This window comes from Gastrolobium bilobum, unplaced genomic scaffold (genome assembly GCF_033153095.1).
Source record: "Gastrolobium bilobum isolate Gb01-03AN ecotype WA unplaced genomic scaffold, APGP_CSIRO_Gbil_v1 utg24917, whole genome shotgun sequence".
Taxonomy (NCBI): Eukaryota; Viridiplantae; Streptophyta; class Magnoliopsida; order Fabales; family Fabaceae; genus Gastrolobium; species Gastrolobium bilobum.
Genome location: NW_026895125.1, coordinates 117,821 through 135,397, shown reverse-complemented (window position 1 = coordinate 135,397; position 17,577 = coordinate 117,821). Strand labels below are relative to the sequence as shown.

Sequence of the window (17,577 nt, the reverse complement as noted above, 5' to 3'; positions counted from 1 at the left end):
CGTAATTGGTCCAATTTTCCATCATGGCCTCTTCTGTTTGGTATCATTTCCTGTTTCATTTGGCAAGCTAGGAATAAGAAAAAATTTCAGGGATCTTCTGTTCCTGCTTATGGCACTTTTAGAGCTGCTATGGTCTATGGTGAAGATTTTTCTTGGTCAGAAAACACGCTTCGGGTTGCTGGTCTTGAGACTAACTCGAATAAAGAGAAATTAGTTTCTTGGGTTTTTCCTTCGGACCCTTGGGTTAAGCTCAATGTGGATGGGTCAAGTATGAATAATGGAGAAGCTTCTGCTTGTGGGGGTGTATTTAGGAATGCTAGTGGAAGGTGGCTTGTTGGCTTTTGTAAAAATCTTGGCTGTGGTAATGTTTTGTTAGCAGAACTTTGGGGTTGTCTCCTTGGGCTTGAGATTGCATGGAGGAAAGGTTTCCGTTTTGTCTGGCTTGAAGGTGATTCCTTAGTAGCCCAGTTTTTCATAAGAGAAGGGTGCAGCTCTCATCATCCAGCCTCTAACTTGGTCTTGCGCATAAGGAATATGCTGGATTGGAATTGGAGGGTTAGAATTTCCCATATTCATAGGGAAGGGAATGAGGTTGTCGATTGGATGGCCTCTTTTGCCTACTCCTTTGATTGGTCTTTACAAGAGTTTGACTCGCCTCCTTCTGGTTGTCGTGACAAACTTGAAAGGGACTATGTAGGAGTAGTTTGGTCTAGGAGGTGTTCCTAGTTTCTTTTTTTGTTTTTATGTTTCCTGTTTGCTTTTCAAAAAAAAAACTTATCACTTAGACTCATTGTGCTTAAATAATTTATCATTTAACCTCCCGTGGTTTCAAATTTTCACTTAGACTTCTTGTGGTTAAAAATATTTTCATTAGACCCCTTGTTACAAAAATAAAATTTTTTAAAAATAAATAAGAGGAAAATAAATTTCTTCTCTTTTTTATTTCATATCCTCACCTAATGCATTTAAGGTTTAGAAAATAAAAATAAAATATAAAAAAATCCACTTATTTTTATCAAGAAAATAAATTCAAATCAATATTTTTATTTTATCTATTTAAAGAAAGTAAATATCTTATTTTGTTAATACATATTTAATTTATCATAAATAATATTTTTTTAATATTATCTTAAATATTTTTTTAATTTCGAATATATTTTTAAAATAAGAAAAGTAAGATAATTTATAAATTAATTTCAGCATAAATAACTTAAAATATTTTTCAAACCCTAAATGCATTAGATAAAGATATAAAATAAAAAAGAGAGAAAATTTATTTTAAATATGTTTTTAAAATGTTATTTTTTAAATCACAAGGAGTTCAAGTGAAAATTTTTGTAACCACAAGAAGTTTAAGTGAAAATTTGAAACCATAGGAGGTTAAATGATAAATTATTTCAGCACAATAATTCTAAGTGATAAATTTAAAACTACGGGTTAAATGATAAGTCAGAACACCGCAATGAGAGTGAAAATGAAGTTTTTCCTATAAAAAAAAAAGAGAGAGGGGTCTGTGTGCAGTTACTGATATTTTCACCCAGTCTAACGGTATATTCTGTTGTCACATGGCATCATGCCCTTCGATGCGGGGAAAAGAATCCCTCTCGTTGATTTAGTGCTCTAAAATAATGGCTAATCAACCATTGGAAACGTGAACTTTGGGTAACCGTTACTTTATATATAAAACTTGTCTTGAAGACAAGAACCTACGAGCCGCTATATTATCTCCTCGGACCTTAACCAAGTAACGAAAATTCAATTTGTGTTCCAAATTAAAATGAGTGTAGCGGTAGTGAACAGTTCAACCGTAACGGAGTTCGTGGATGACACAGCTACGTTTGATTGTTTCGTGAGAGAATGGTTTGCAATGGTAGATCAGAATGGCGATGGGAAGCTTTCGCGTGACGAAATCCGTGGTGGGTTAGGAATGCTTTTGTCTTTAGGTTCCGAATCACAGCCACAGCAAGACATTGATAGCGTGTTGGAATTGATATTCAAGAGGTTTGATGAAGATCGAAAGGGTGCACTCGTTCTGAAGGAGTTCAAGTCCTTAATGAAGGATATTATGCACGCCGTTGCTCGTGGGATAGGTGGCTCTCCCATCATTGTTGCTCTTGATAAACATAGCTTGCTTATGAAGGCTGCTCAACGTGAATTGGCAACACGTTCTTCTCCTCCTTGAATATTTTCATTATTAATTGTTATTCATATCTTTCTTTGTTTAGTTTTATTTTTTATTTTATTTTATTTTTTACCTGGTTGTTTTACCTTTATTTTATTTATTTTTCTGTCATTTTAATTTGTGTACATTTTCATTTGCTATGGTTATAAAGAATTGAATTGTTTGTTCCTTTTGTTGAGGGTATTCACTTCATTTAGACTTTAAAAAGTTCAAGATATGGTTTCATTCAAATTATTATTATCAACTGCAGATCTGATTATTAATCGTAGATGAGAATGTGCTCTTTCTTCCCTTTGATTTTTCTCTCTTCTCCCTACCCTGTTCTGGTCTGGTTTGTCATATGGTCAACCCTATCAGTTTTGATTTGATGATATAAGAGGAAGACAATGAGATATTATTTCCTAAGAAAAAGAAACTGAAAAACATTAGACATTATTAAAAGCTTACAATTCTGGCTTTTTGAACACTATAACTTTTTTTTAATAATTAATTATCAAATTAACTCTATTTATAAATTATTTCAAAAATTTAACTTCTCCAGAAAATATAACACCAATCTGCTCTTGTTTGAACTTTGATCATGAAGCCTACCCGAGTACACCCCTACCTACCCGGGTATATTTTGAAATTTTTTACCTACCCGGATACATCCCTCCCTACCCGGGTATATTTCTTGAATCTGGAAAAATGTTTGAATTATTTACCTGGGGTAGGGAGGGGTGTACCTGGGTAAATAATCATACTTTTTTTTGCAATTTTTACTTTCTACATGTACCGTGCCTTAGTTTGGTTTCTGAGAAATTCCAAGAAGGCTAGTAGAATGTTTTCGCTTATTTCATCTTGTTTGTGTGTATGTAGTTGTTCTACGCGTGTACTCTTTACTTTCTCAATGATTTTGTGAGCTTGGCGAAAAAGGTAAACTGGGATGGGACTGAAAATTTTGTGTGAAAATTCTGTTCTTCCGAATTCCCGAATCAACTATGATTAAATATTTTATGGTTATACTTTTGCTTTTGATGCTTGTACTTTATCGGGAACCATACAAGGTGATCTCATACGAAATTCATATTCATATTAGATTCTGTTTCTGAGGTTGATTTATTTCCAAGATTATGATTGACATGTTAGGGTCTTATTCATTGGTCACTGTTTCCTTGTATTTGATTCATATTCTGCTGTATACTCGTTCTTACTTTGGAACTTTGTGCTTTGATTGCTTCTGTTTTGTCTTCAAGAATCTTAGTTTTTTTGTTTCTTTAAAAAATGGGAAGCTTATTTGTAATTGGTTTTCCTTGGCACTACCTATTGGATTATTTACCCGGGTACACCCCTCTTTATCCGGGTAAATAATTCAAACATTTTTTTCCAGATTCAAGAAATATACCCGGATAGGTAAAAAATTTCAAAATATACCCGGGTAGGTAGGGGTGTACTCGGGTAGGCTTCATGGTCAACGGTCAAACAGGGACAGATTTGTGTTATGTTTTCTGGAGAGGTTAAATTTTTGAAATAGTTTATAAATAGAGTCAATTTGGTAATTAATTATTAAAAAAATACTATAGTGGTAAAAAAGCTTTACAATTCTCCTATTCATCTTCCAAATAATGAAGTAAGACATTAACTTTATTGAACTAAAGCAAAAAGAATGGATAAACGTCTTACACAAATAAAAGGATATATTAATCAAATTTAGTGATATGGAGAAGTAGAATAAAGCAGGAGGCCAACATGAATGAAAAGAAAATATAAATTTTATGTTCTAATTTACATATTAGCTGTCGAATAGAAAACTGGATAATGTGGAGAGTCAGTACTTCTACCATGATTTTTTAATGCATCTGAAATTCAAAGTTCAAGCGTTATGTATAGGATTTATGACTAGAGGGTAACCATCAAAAGATATAAAAAGGGACATGATATATAATTGATAATTGTATCTCTTCATTGTTTAATTGGAATGACTTGGAAAGTACTAGACTCCGAGTGCAACCCAGCTCACTAGCATACAGAATGCTTTTCAAGCCTTGTCAAAGGCGCAAATCAAGGAAGCCAACATTGAACTGTATGCGAAAGGCATTTTAGCAACGGGTGTTTATGATTGTACTGATAGAAGCCTCGTTTCTCTCTCTCACTATCAACGAATCCTTGTGTTCTCATCATTAAAAGATGCAAAAGTTCTATACTTTTGCCAACATCTCAGAGTTAACTACCCTCCAAAATAACCTTAAACATTGAACACAAATCCAAAATTTAACAACTCCATGCTCGCAAGTTCACTTTCCACTTAGCACATAAAGCCATAACACACAATTCTCCCCTCTCCCTGTAACTCTTACCTCTCATCCAAACCAAAAGAAAATCAAGTTAACTGACCATTAACTACATATATGGTCTGAGAAACAAACACAAACAAACATGATCCGAGGTTGTTTCAGCCAACCCAACACTCCATCAAGGTCAAGCAGCAGCACCCAATTGCCCCAGAATCTGGTAACATGTATATACCAAACTCAACTTTGCAACTCCCCCACGTACCTCACCCTCAGCTGGTCCAGAACTCTTGTCTCTCACTCCTTAACCATTTACGCCCCAAACACCTTCTCCATCACCATACATCTCAAGCCATCAACTTTCTCATTCTTACCAACACGACCAAGATCCAAATCCATCTACCTGACCCGGACCCTCAAACATTCCAAGAAAATCAAGCTTTACTGGGACTTTGCTGGAGCAGAGTTTTGTCAGAACTCGGCTGAGCCAGAGTCATGCTTCTACCTTGCAATCTGGTGCAATGGAAGGCTTGAATTCTCTCTGGGTGATCTTCTCACGCCACTTACTAGACACCACCAACCCGGTGATCAGGCTCTACTATCAAGGAGAGAACATGTGTTTGGAAGCATGAGTTACGCATCAAGGGGTGACTTCTTGGGTTCCAAACACAAAATAGAGATTGAATGCAATGGGGATGTGCTGAGAGTGAAAGTGGATGGGGAAGTTTGCTTGGTCGTTAAAAGGCTGGAATGGAAGTTCAGAGGGAACGAGAGAATCTTCATTGATGGTGTTGAAGTAGAGTTCTACTGGGATGTGTTGAGTTGGGTGGTTAATAGTAATGATGGCAACTGTCATGGTGTTTTTGTGTTTCAAGTAGGTGATGGCACCGTGTGGCCGGAAATGGTCGGTCCAGAGAAGAGGTTGATGAGGAAGAGCTTGTTGGGATCCACTATGGCATCTTCGATCATATCATTGTCGCCGTCGAGCTCTGGCGTGTTGCAGTGGGCGGAGGAGAGCAGTGACGGTGGGAGGAGCTCGTGCTCTTCATCCACCAGGTCGTGTGGTAGTGATGGTGGATTCTCTTTGTTGCTCTATGCTTGGAGGAGAGATTATAATTTGAAATTTTGGAACTGAGTTCATTGTTCATTTGCACTAATCATGATTTCGTTTGTGATTAATTTTCAACTCTTTCTGTGTTTCAATTAATGAAACCATCGTGTCCATAAGATTTCAAGTTTGAATTGCTCTGCTCTGGATTGGAGTGCACTTTCTTGTTGATAATTGACTTGCACACTCAAGTTTCTCTCTTGTACAAGCTATTTATGTTGCGAAAATTATTTATCACAAGTATCTCTTCAAGTTGTAGAAATAAAATAAATACGGTTTTAACAATTAAATAGAGGATATTGATTTCTTGCCCCCTGAACAAAATAGTGGTACTTTATGGTAACGCGTACGTTATAATGAAAATAATGAGTTTTATAACAATGTACTGATGATTGCATCCACAGAAGGATAAAATCGTTGTACGTTTAACTTGATATGTGTATGTGCTATTTTGTGACTGCAATTTTACATGGATATTGGATGAGTTTAGTGTGAACGATAATCACAATATTTTGATGGTGGACATTGCTTGGGTTTCCCCTCGCGGGTTGGCTTCTAACTTCTCAGAAACCCAATTCAGAAGTCACATTCATGAATCATGTAAGGCTCCTATACAAAGGTCAGAAGATCGTTTACTATAAACTTTAAAGTTTAAGGCAAAGCAAAATTGCAACCAGGCACCCACAGACCAGTGTCATTCCACCTTGGATTCCCCGGATCAATAATACCACATAGCAGTGTCAGACTCATAGACCCCCTTAGCCATCATAGAACGCAGAAAACAGATAGAAAGGTAAACATAGCTTTCTAGATTCTCTGCGGCAAGAGCTGCTTTATTTGCTCCTACCATTTTCTAATATTAAAGCAATCTTGGGTTTCAAAATTTGTGTGTAATGAATTTAGCATGTGAGGGAGGCCCATACCATAATAGTCTGGTTTGTTGAAACGGTAAAGTCACATTTTGCGATACCAAATCGGTCAATCTTCAGTGCTAAATGAATTCAAATAAACCAACTTTCACATGACTTCTATCCTGGCCTGAATTCCTTGGAGTCTCTATTGATATCTGGATTATTTCTTGGCTAAAAAGTAACCACAAAGTCTTCATAATTCATAAACACACCTAGAAGATGGTCTATTAAGCATCTACTCATACCAAGTCCACTAATGGCTCGTTTGTATTTGACTTGTAAAAAAAATCTTTTTTATGACTTCCTTATTTTAAAAGCACTTTCTATAAAAGTTATAGCTACTTAGATTTTTAAAAAATATTTGATTTTTGAAAAAAAATATTTGGCTTTTGACTTCTACTTTTTTTAGAAGTTAAAATTTTTAACTTCTGAAAAAAGTAATTTTTTGACTTTTTTTACAACTTCTGCTTTTTTAAAAAGCAGACATCCAAATAGACTTTTTTCGAAAAGTGTTTTTTCCCTTAAAAAAAGCAGCTTTTGAAGAAGAAAAATGCCATCCAAACCGGCCCTGAAGGTTCATTTCAAGCTTTAAAACAAAGGTAGTCCTGAAATTGATGGGGTGCAATAGAAAAATTGGTTGTGCTAACAGCATTATGGCGCTGAACATTATGGTCTGGAGATGCTCTAAGACTTGCTTTGCAATTTAATCTCAGCCCATCATTGTAGAAACGGACACACTTCTTTTGATACAAATGATGAAAACTGATCTTTCAACAGATAATATGGATTACGCCATGCTTCTTACAGACTACAAGGAAGTACAGAGAGGGCAACATAATGGCAAATGGCTATTTACTTGTTGGATGACTCTAGACCCATTTCATAATTTTAATGCATTTTTTCCTTACAAGCAAAAAGTAGAAAAACTAGTATTTCGAATCATGCAATTCTCTCGTTTTAGTGCAGAAGTTCTTTGAATTCTTCATGCTACATTTTGATCTACTGATAAACACTTGATGTTTCTCCCAACTAAAGCACCAGTAATACTCCTAGAAAATAAATAATCTCCAAGTACCCCTAGTTATACATACGCCTAGAGAAAAAATATACCAGATATTATGAAAAATTGATCGGTGTCAATTGCATCTTTAACAACTACATAATGTAAGAATCATTAGGGCTTTCATGAAATACACGTTACTTAATTTTACCCGGTGATGCCCGTCGTCAACTGCCAATAAAGTGTGACATGTGAATGAAACTTAATAACATTCAACCACCCGAGTTTTCAAACTTAAAGGCGAAAATCTGCAAAACTGCTTCAAGTGCAGAAACATTCCAACTCTCCACATGCCTAACAATCTGTCAAAAATGTTGCAACCACTAGTTAATATGGATCTCAAATCACATCAATCAGTGCAAAAGCATACAGCAGAGAGACAAAGATGCATTTTGATTCTGACTTTGAAATCTTCATTCAATTCATAATATGTGCTTCCATCAATAGAAATCAGAGGCCTCCAAGGAAGCTTTAAATTGGTCCTGCATATCAGACCCCAAAAAAGATCAACAAAGAAATTGAGAATTTTAATAGTGATGATGACATGGACTTGGGACCAGGCATGTAATCTTAAATATCTGCTTAAGCATTATTTCCTGATTATCAGTGATGCAGCAACTCTTTGGGGATCCTTTTAGTGCAAAACTATTTGTTTGTGTTAAAGGGAAAACGGTGCCATATATAGAAATTTTATGTATACTCAGAAACATCACTGTATTATTTCTATAATGGAATTATACCATACTGCTTTTAGAAGCATTTTGAAAAAAGAAATTTGGATGTTACATTAACACACATAAGGATCAGGGTAAGCACCTTAATTTCCAAGTTGCCAGCACAAAATTTGTTTCAGAATCAACATCCTGCATTATGGATTTATATAATGAGTGAAGCATGAAGCTGTATCTTTTAAGTTGACAGTTAATTTCCTTTCAGCTGTAGGTAGATCCAGAGACTAATAAAAAGAAATTTTATAAACACTAAATAAGAAGAATGATAAACCTTCCAACTCTTTATCTTTTAAAAGTCCAATGTGATAAGGTGTTTAGGGTTTACATTGACAGAGGCCTGAGATTACCAGCTATACTAACGAGCAAGACATGATAGGAACTAACATAACAAGAAGAAAAATGGGCCCTTACGATAAAAAAGAAACAGATCTTTATTAAGGGTCCAAACCCCACCCCAAATGGGTATTATCTAGACCATAGGTTTCGGTTTGAAATTAACACCTTTGGATTAGATAATGAATACTGACCGTCACAGAATCACAGGTAAGTGGAACTAAATTAAAATTTCAATTGTCAAGATTTTCTGACAATCAAAGTTTCTGGTTCAATAATAGGCTGCACTGAGACAACTTAAACTGATAACTCTCTTAATATGGACCTTCAAACTCGGTTCAAAACAAGTCTTTTTACGTCTCTAAAACTTGATCATTTTCTCCATAAAACTATGGAATAGAAAAAGTCCAAACACTAAAAAGAAGTACCCCATGGCAATAGTCTGATTCCAAGTCCCATGTTCCCTCTTCCCCCAAGTTGTACATTGCTCCAGGTTTTACTAAAAGAAGCTCAGCCTTAGAAACAAAGGAAAATAAAATGTTTTCTCAGATTGAATTAGATAACTTCCAATTAGAGTCTTCTTTAACTAACTTTTACGTATAATCTAAACAAGTCTAGTGACTAAATGGTTTTAATGAGAAAGATCCAAAAAGAGAGCACTTTTCTTTTCCACAAAAGAGAACCCTTAGACAAGAGTTCCATCGGAGACACAATCAAGGCTGCATGTTTCACATTGACCAGTCTATTAATATTGGATAGCCCGTCTCATGTAGGTACTACTTATGGTTTTACAACTAATATAAAATGTTAATTTACAAAGAAAATCTACCTTCTCAATCTTTTGTAGTCTAATTGACGCACAGTCAAAGAAGGGAACAAGCAATTTCAAGTTGCGCGCATATAACTCCCTACCTGTATGACCATGCATTATAGCTTCAGTTGATTGACACATTTTCAAAGTGATGGTTTTTTCTTCAATATTTTTTTTTTTTTTTCAGTTAGTTCCTGTAAGCTTTTAAAGATTTGAAAACAGCAGAGAGAGAGAGTGAGTGTGTGACAGCAATGTGTAACTTAGGTTGCTGATCAAGCTGCCGATGAAATGTACAAGAAGAGACGAGAAGCCAAGCACAACAGAAAGAGTACCATATTGGTAAAAGCTGTGATTCTTACCGCGAAATTTAATAGTTGGGTCTTCAAAAATACAGTTTGGGGCATAAATTGAAGAAGTGAAGTTCCCTAGTTGTCAAACATAAGTGAGAAATGGGTCCGTTAATTTTAGCCGTAAATGCTATAATTTTTCTATTCATTCCTGCATGCTATTATAGATACTATCAATGTGACTAGTAGTCTATTTTAAATTGATTATGTTGAAAGATTTGAAAATCCAAATCATAATCATACAAAAGTGGAAATAAATATAAACTATTAAATATGAGTAGAAGAAAGAAGTTTTTAGAAAATTAAATCAAAACCGTTGGATCATCATAATCGATCTAACGGTAAAATAAACTCGCTGTGACATTGTTAGTGTCAATATCCTATCTCATATAGAAATAAAAAAAAAATGGAAATTAAAAAGTACTAGCAAAAAGATACTAAATTAGGGAGCATTAGTAAAAAAGGGAAGAGGGGGGGGGGGGGGGGGCACCTGTAACAAAATAAGCGTTCTCATAATCAGATTTGATGATCATTAGAACATCATCGACGCTAGAAACTGAAAATTCATCTCTCTGTTTCTCAATATCTCCACTCAAAACGCTGCACATTAATAAGCGAGAGTGGGACTCAACAAGTAATAGATATGTTGATGATAAGTAAAGAAGATTGTGGATTGCCATGGCAATTTGCATAGACACCTTGTTTGATTGGAAGGAGAGAAAAGCCTCAAGAGCTCCGTCACTCCGCTCACTGCTATTTTCAATATCTGAGGGGTTTCGGTTTCTCTTTTTCTGTTAAAACTTGTATTAGTCTTTCTGCTATTGGGTGTATTACTGTTTGAGCAGCATCGGTATTGCATGCCGTGAAACCTTCCCAACTGCAAGTGCAACGTCATAAGCTCAATCAGAGATTCAGAGAAGCATCAGTTAACTTTGAAAATCTGAATTCACCTCTCTCTCTCTATCTCTCTATCTATACCTGGTAGTGTAAAGGTAGTGGAGGAGGTTTTCCACTGAACCAGCATATTGTTGCCATTTCCTACGACCCCTTCATTTAGATTTTGTTTCACAAAGGTTGTTTGTGTTTCAATTCACCACCAGCATGGACCACAATACATACACTCGCATAATTAGTTGTGTGGCTAAGCCTCCCTCACTCACACACACACAGACACACTTTACACAGTCTACTTCATGCACGTGCGGGTGTACGAGTGAAAGGGCCTTGGGCCGGTAAAGTTGGTCTAAGATTTTACAGCCCAAGTGACAGATTCATTTCATTCGGCATGCAAAAAAAAAACCCTAGAGCACGAATGAAATAACATACTCCGTGGTAAAGAACAAAAAAGTTTTACCCTGGGACACTTCAAACGATAAGTATCACTACTGAAGGTGATTTGTCAAAATATTTAGTGGCAATTGGTCATATTTAATATACTTACAAACATTTATTGAAAAACCAGCTATTAATAAAGGGATTATCATATTGTAAGAAATAATTTTATCTCTTACACATACATAAAAGTATATAATACCCATATTTTCTTTCTCTCTCTTGCTTTCACATTACTTCAGATGAACCCCACACATTTTTATACGTGTACAAAAGATAAAATTATTTTTTACACAACAAATATGATACTCATAAAGGTATAGCAAATCGCAGCCATATTGCACCCTCCACAGAAGGTCACACATACTTACAATGAGAATTGAATTATGTATAATGGAACGAAAAAGGTATTCTTACAACATATATGAATTCTCTTGTACAGTGATCAGTTACTGGAGGGCATTAACTCAAATTATTTTAGTGCTAAATTTCAGTCCAAGAGAAACAATTACAGCGTCAAGAATGTCGGGATAGGAATTGCAATTTATAGAGACCAGATTTCACAACTATAAACAACACTACTTGCCGCGAGACTACCAATTCTGTAATTACTTTTCGATTGAATATACAATATAAAATGTTACATGCATAAACAACAAGCTTACTGCATGCAAACGTGACAAATTATCTTGAAATTTCTCTCATACTAGACTCAATTCATCTTTAGTATTTGCAATTTTAAGGTCGTCTTTAAACTCAGCTTCAAGTTCCTTCCGCAATGCCACCAATGTTTCTCCGGCATCGCAGATATAGGCCGAAGCTTGCCTGCCAGACAAGGTTGCACCTTCCATGCTGTCTATATAATCCTGAACAAATTAAATGTTTCAGCGGTGCAAGCAGATAAAATTAATATAAGTCAGCAATATCAATGAAATTTAGATATCACAAATGCTGTGAAACTGGAGAGAAAAATACAGCAATAGTTGGACAAACACAGCAATAATTGTAACAGCAAGTTGGGATTTAACGGGGAGTTTTTTTTTCATGCCCCATACACTACGACTAGAATACTGGTTAAGTTTGATAAAGATGTTGACAAGCATAGTAAAAAATACAATCCAGGACTTATTGTTAGAGTAAAAAAAAAAAAGTGCTCCTTCATTTTCTAAAATCTTTTCATGTGTCATACTAGAAGCCCAGGAGGCAGGAACCTCCATAAGACTTAAAGATTAACTGACTCCTATATAGGAACTCATACATTTTAGCCACAAAAAATCTTGATAGCATGCAATTTTGAGGGGTATATCTTGTATGCATAAGAAAAGCACAAGTATAACGCAAGTCAAGAAGGTGCAGAGTATTTGAACTTACCTGCTTTGTGTAAGAGCCAGCAAGAAAGAAATTCTTCACTGGTGTCTTTTGATCAGGTCTAAACGGATCTTTACCAGGTCCCTCGCGGTAGAGAGATTGGCCAATTTTAACAACAGATGACCAAGTCACTTCTAAACCTTGAGATGATGGGAACAGTGCTAAAACCTGATAAAGATTTTTAAAATCAATGCAATGGCAATTGAAATGAATAATTACCATTGAATTAAAACACCAAAACTGACTTTTGTGAGACATAAAATGATCCCATACTACGATATTTCAGTGAAAACATTTATCAAGCATTTACTATTAATATATCATATGACACTGAATGCTGAAATAACAAAACAACTCGACACACAACAAACACGCTCCAGCTACTAAAACCAAAAGCATGTGAATAAGCTCGTTGTTTTAGATGAACATTTTTCATGTCACTACTAAATCAACAATGAAAAGGTCATGAAATAGAGTAAGAGAAATGAACTTTTTCTAACCTACCTGTTTTGCTACCCTTGCAATAATTTCATCATTTGGTAAGGGCATGTATGGATCTCCTGGCGTCAGAACACATCTGACAGATGAAATAACATTACATGCTTAGAAGGTAAATACAAAATCAAATATTATATGAATGCTGATGACCGAATTTTAATCCCAAGTGAAGTTAGACTTGGTATAAGAAATTAGAACCGCTAAAGCTGGTGCATTCACCAATAACAGATATAAGTTGTACGATGAATTGATGATGCTGTTTCATCCACTGCAAAACATGCTTAGTCATGCATGATTTCATGCATAAACTGTTGGAAAATGGAAATGATAACAGTAGATATTATAGCTTTATAAAAAATAGGGATACATGAAGCATTGGGAACATTAGGATCTAAGAAAATACTCCAATTCTCTATTTTTCAATGTATATAAATATGCGTTTGCTAAGAGCAAAAACACCCAAATAATTCACAGAAATCTCTCTTGAAATTTACTCTCAAAAAAAAAATCATGAACGAGAGAGAGAATTTAGAAGTGTGACTGTAGATACACACAAATACTTACTGGAGCAACGATCCTTGTCCCTCAATGTAATAATCTTCAGGAGATGTAAGTGCAAGGTCTGCAAAGCAAGAAAAATCAGCATCGGGAGTATAGAGAAGGTTATCTAATCCAATAGCTTTCCTCAGCTGCCTGCCACCCACAAAGTAAGGGTTCATAAAGAAGTTGAACAATAACAATCAACAGAAAATATATCACTCCTCATTCTTAAAACCAAAGTATCTCACTTTATAGTTTCTGTATAAGCCCTAAAATTCAGAGAATTACCTTGACTTTTCTAGATCCTGCAACTCTGTAACCCAACCATTGAATCTGAGTTGCACTGTGACCACAGGAACTCCAACTAGTTCATATATGTTATTGAAAAACTCCTCTTCCCTCCACTCAGATGGAAGTAATCTTTTAATTCCAGGGACATCACAAGCTGATATCAAGTCAATGACAGTTTGAGACTTTGGATTGTAGCCAATATGGAATCAATACAAAAACCAAGGATGGGTATAAACTACTAACCAGCAACATAAGCATCAGCTTTCACAATTTTCTTGGCGGTAGCCTGAATTGATAAGGTACTAACTATATAAGAATTTGGGAATGTCACTTAAATTAAAACCAAGCATGTAAAGATTTCAAAACAGAACACATAAAGCTCATCACCTTTGACATGGAAAGTCCTCTAACATAAGTGCTTCCATCAGCAGATTTATCGTAAAGTATTTCTCTGCATCCCCACCTAAGATGGAACCTGTTCCAGCAAAGAATGAGAATCTAAATAGGAATAAATTTGGGTAGTCAAGATGGAAAAATTCTCATATCTAAAACCATACCTGCCCCCTCTATCTGTGATGTACTTCCGGATAGGGCCACTCAAGTAAACATCTGGTGAACCCTTCAACATTCGTAAAAGGGAAGCCTCAGTCTTCGTGGCAAACAATGCAAATATGGTGAGCATACAACGGGCACTGATATTATCACAGTCAATGAACCCAAGGGCATAGGCAACCGGATCCCACAATTTTTGAATACTCATGCGTGTGCCACCTTTGGATAAAAACCAGTCGGAAAAGCTAATCTGTAAGAAATGTGTTTAACGGTTAAAGAAACAGAATTTGACGATTACGACAGAACATTGGCAAACACAGTCATTACAAAGTGAAACAATAAACATAGAAAAGAGGGCAAGTATTGGTATTTTATTTCATTTGGTATACAGCCCAAAGCTGAAAGACTCTTCCCACTTACTCCTTTTGTATGTGTGTGCATGTGCATGTGTGCTGTGTGGATGGGCATGCAAATGTGTAGGAACAGGTGGAAGTAGCTCATATATAAAGCTGAGAAGACAAATAAACAGGAAACATCATTTGGAAATACAGACCAAAAATAATACGAAAATAGCATATCCTCTTACACTATCCAAATTCCTTATGTCCCTCAATGCACCATCTGGATCAACAAGAGCTTTGACAACTGGACTCAGTGCAAGAGCCACAGCATTTCTAGCCTTATCATAGGTCTGTTCATAAACAATATGTGAAGTTAGGTGTCTAGAAAGTCCAATTGAGGCTAATGAACAATATATACTTTTTTGGGTATACAATTATATTATTTTCTAGTTCTGTAAAATACTGGAGAGCAAGTCAAGCAATCTAAGCAAACATGGTTATAGAATACACAATGTGATTATTACCTTAAGCTGATTTGTGGACAAGAAGGCCCTTATCCCGTGTAATGGTGCCCCAACCGGGAAGCGAAAATCTAGTTCTGCACTGGAAAACTAAGTTATAGACAATGCATCATGAAACCGTTATCTTTTCATAAATTGTGGCACTCTCATTGAATGTGAAAAACAACAAGAAAAATGAACAAAAACAGAGCAAAGTATTGCAGCCCAAAACATACCTCCAATTTGACCCCCTTTGTTTACAAAAGTGTGAGTGTGATCCTTCACAAGTAGATTGTTATTTGCACCCACCTAGTCCAAGCATAGATGAAGTAAAAGTTATTAGATGGACCAATACAATGAAAATTGACACATCAAGTAAAGTCAATAGTACAAGTTTCATGACCAAAAAAATACAGGTTCTAAAGATGAAGAAGAGCATGCATCATGTTATGACTGCAAGTAATACCTTTTTCATCAATCGGAAAAGATTGCTGTAGCAACCAAAGAAAACATGCAGTCCCATTTCAATGTGATTTCCACGTTTATCAACAAAAGAACCAACTTTGCCACCAATAAAAGACCTCGACTCATATATATCAACCTGAATGAGATAAAATTTTGAACAAAACATAATAAATTCAATACATTAGCTTGAACATCATATCCTAACGCATTCCACACCACGATTACAAAAAAGTAATCAAAGAATCCACTCCCCTCTGCTTAAAAAAATAACTTATATACCATGGGAGTGGATCCTCTCATGTGCTAATTAATATAACCATGTCATGTGGGGCAATCATAACCATACATGGGTAAGTTAATGGTGATAAGGGAGGAGAGAAAAAAAATATAATGATAGAAAGTTACACAATTATCACCGTTGATTTAATTATTAATAGTTAAGATCCTCCCACATGACATATGATAATGTTAAATTACACATGAGAGGATCCATTTCGATATACCATACAATCCAACTTAAAAATATTATGATATATCAGTAGACCATTAAGACAAAGAGACAGATAGAGAAGGAGCTAAACCTCGTGCCCTTGATCCAAGAGTTCTACTGCAGTTGACATGCCCGCAAGCCCAGCTCCAATAATAGCCACTTTCAGCTTTGGTCCTCGATAATGTTCAGGTTCTGGAGGAAACAGCCCTTTTGGCGCTGGCAGGTGAACCATCTCATTTGTCAAACTTACAGTTTAAGAAATAATGCCTAAACTTGATAAAAATGTACAATCAGATGCATAAAATCACAGGACTTCCCCCCAGTATGGAACCTGAATACCATCTTGCACAAACCAGTTCTCACCCAGCAGAAACCACAGAGAACCACTAACAATTCATGTCAAAATTACATGCGGCACAAGATTACAGTTACAGCCCCTTGACCTTAGATACCAGAAATTATGTTACTTAGTCCTTACTAAGCTTTTAATTTTCTTAATCTTCCAACACTCCCCAAAAAATACATAAATAAAATATAAAAGAATAAGATACTGCAAAGGGGAAGTGTAGGATCCAAAATTGAATTTGAAGTCCAAATAATTTACAAAATTCCACAAGTTTCACCGCACACAGAGTACCAATTATTGCAGGAAAGAAATGAAAATCAGCAAAGAGAAAGGATTACTAACCGTTAATACTCATGTCGGAAACATTAGTATCCAAAGAGCAACGAACCCGACACTTGTGCATCTTGGTAAAACGGCTACTGCTGGGGACAAAGAACCTAACAGAGTGTCCTCGAGTTCCGGAGAGGGAAGTTGCCGGACAATGAATCAACGAAGCCATAATCGGACAAAGAAAAAGAACAAGCGACTTCGTTGGAAAAGGGACAAAGAACTATGAGGGTGTGCTTATGTATAAGAAAGAAACAACATAAATTGGAGAGTGAACCGTATTAGGAGGATGGTATGGTATCTGGCTACGTAGGATGGAGGAGATGCTGGGATTGGTAAATTTGTCCTGTAGTGAGGGGATTAGAGCTTGTGAGTTGTGACCGCACGGAATATTGGAATTGAATTATTACTATAAATAAATGGAATTGAATATGTTTCCTAATCTACCTAGTCGTCTATGTATTAATCGAAAATGGAGGTGCCACTGCCATTAGCGACAGATAATGGACCAACAAATTTCGTTGGTCGTTGCTTGTTGTTTTCGACACTCGACAGTGGAGGGTGGAGAGAGAGAGAGAGAGAGAGAGACTCACTTTGACACTTACCAAACTTCGTCCTTTTTTTAATTCCTCCTTGTTATTGTAATCTGCGTTACGTGTCAAGTTGTCAACTACTGGTATCCTAATCTTTTATCCACCTATGGCAAGTGCTGTACCGTCTTAAAAAATCTTTTCAAATTTTTTTTCTAAACGACTTCTTTTATTAAAAAAAAAA

The 17,577-nt window shown here is 35.8% G+C and overlaps 4 protein-coding genes across 4 annotated transcripts; 2 read left to right on the top strand and 2 right to left on the bottom strand.

Moving 5' to 3' along the window:
• Nucleotides 1-1,777: 1,777 nt before the first annotated feature.
• On the top strand, nt 1,778-2,182 carry LOC133317625 (respiratory burst oxidase homolog protein C-like). The gene has a single exon (XM_061519516.1). The coding sequence runs from the start codon at nt 1,778-1,780 to the stop codon at nt 2,180-2,182; it is 405 nt and encodes a 134-aa protein (XP_061375500.1).
• A 2,415-nt stretch (nt 2,183-4,597) lies between these two features.
• On the top strand, nt 4,598-5,587 carry LOC133317540 (uncharacterized). Its single transcript, XM_061519426.1, has one exon. It carries the CDS (start codon nt 4,598-4,600, stop codon nt 5,585-5,587), a length of 990 nt encoding a protein of 329 aa, XP_061375410.1.
• A 2,156-nt stretch (nt 5,588-7,743) lies between these two features.
• LOC133317468 (uncharacterized) lies at nt 7,744-10,788 on the bottom strand. Its single transcript, XM_061519359.1, has 8 exons — nt 10,732-10,788; nt 10,452-10,630; nt 10,244-10,353; nt 9,766-9,831; nt 9,425-9,507; nt 8,348-8,394; nt 7,935-8,013; nt 7,744-7,833 (listed from the first exon to the last, which is right to left on the bottom strand). The coding sequence occupies exons 1-8, from the start codon at nt 10,786-10,788 to the stop codon at nt 7,744-7,746; spliced, it is 711 nt and encodes a 236-aa protein (XP_061375343.1).
• Nucleotides 10,789-11,488: 700 nt separating this feature from the next.
• Nucleotides 11,489-17,373, bottom strand: LOC133317303 (zeta-carotene desaturase, chloroplastic/chromoplastic). Its single transcript, XM_061519197.1, has 14 exons — nt 16,819-17,373; nt 16,222-16,346; nt 15,642-15,776; nt 15,412-15,484; nt 15,200-15,273; nt 14,921-15,025; nt 14,340-14,584; nt 14,170-14,257; nt 14,026-14,068; nt 13,780-13,936; nt 13,516-13,644; nt 12,958-13,030; nt 12,457-12,621; nt 11,489-11,951 (listed from the first exon to the last, which is right to left on the bottom strand). Exons 1-14 carry the CDS (start codon nt 16,973-16,975, stop codon nt 11,787-11,789), a joined length of 1,734 nt encoding a protein of 577 aa, XP_061375181.1. The 5' UTR covers nt 16,976-17,373; the 3' UTR covers nt 11,489-11,786.
• Between the last annotated feature and the right edge of the window lie 204 nt (nt 17,374-17,577).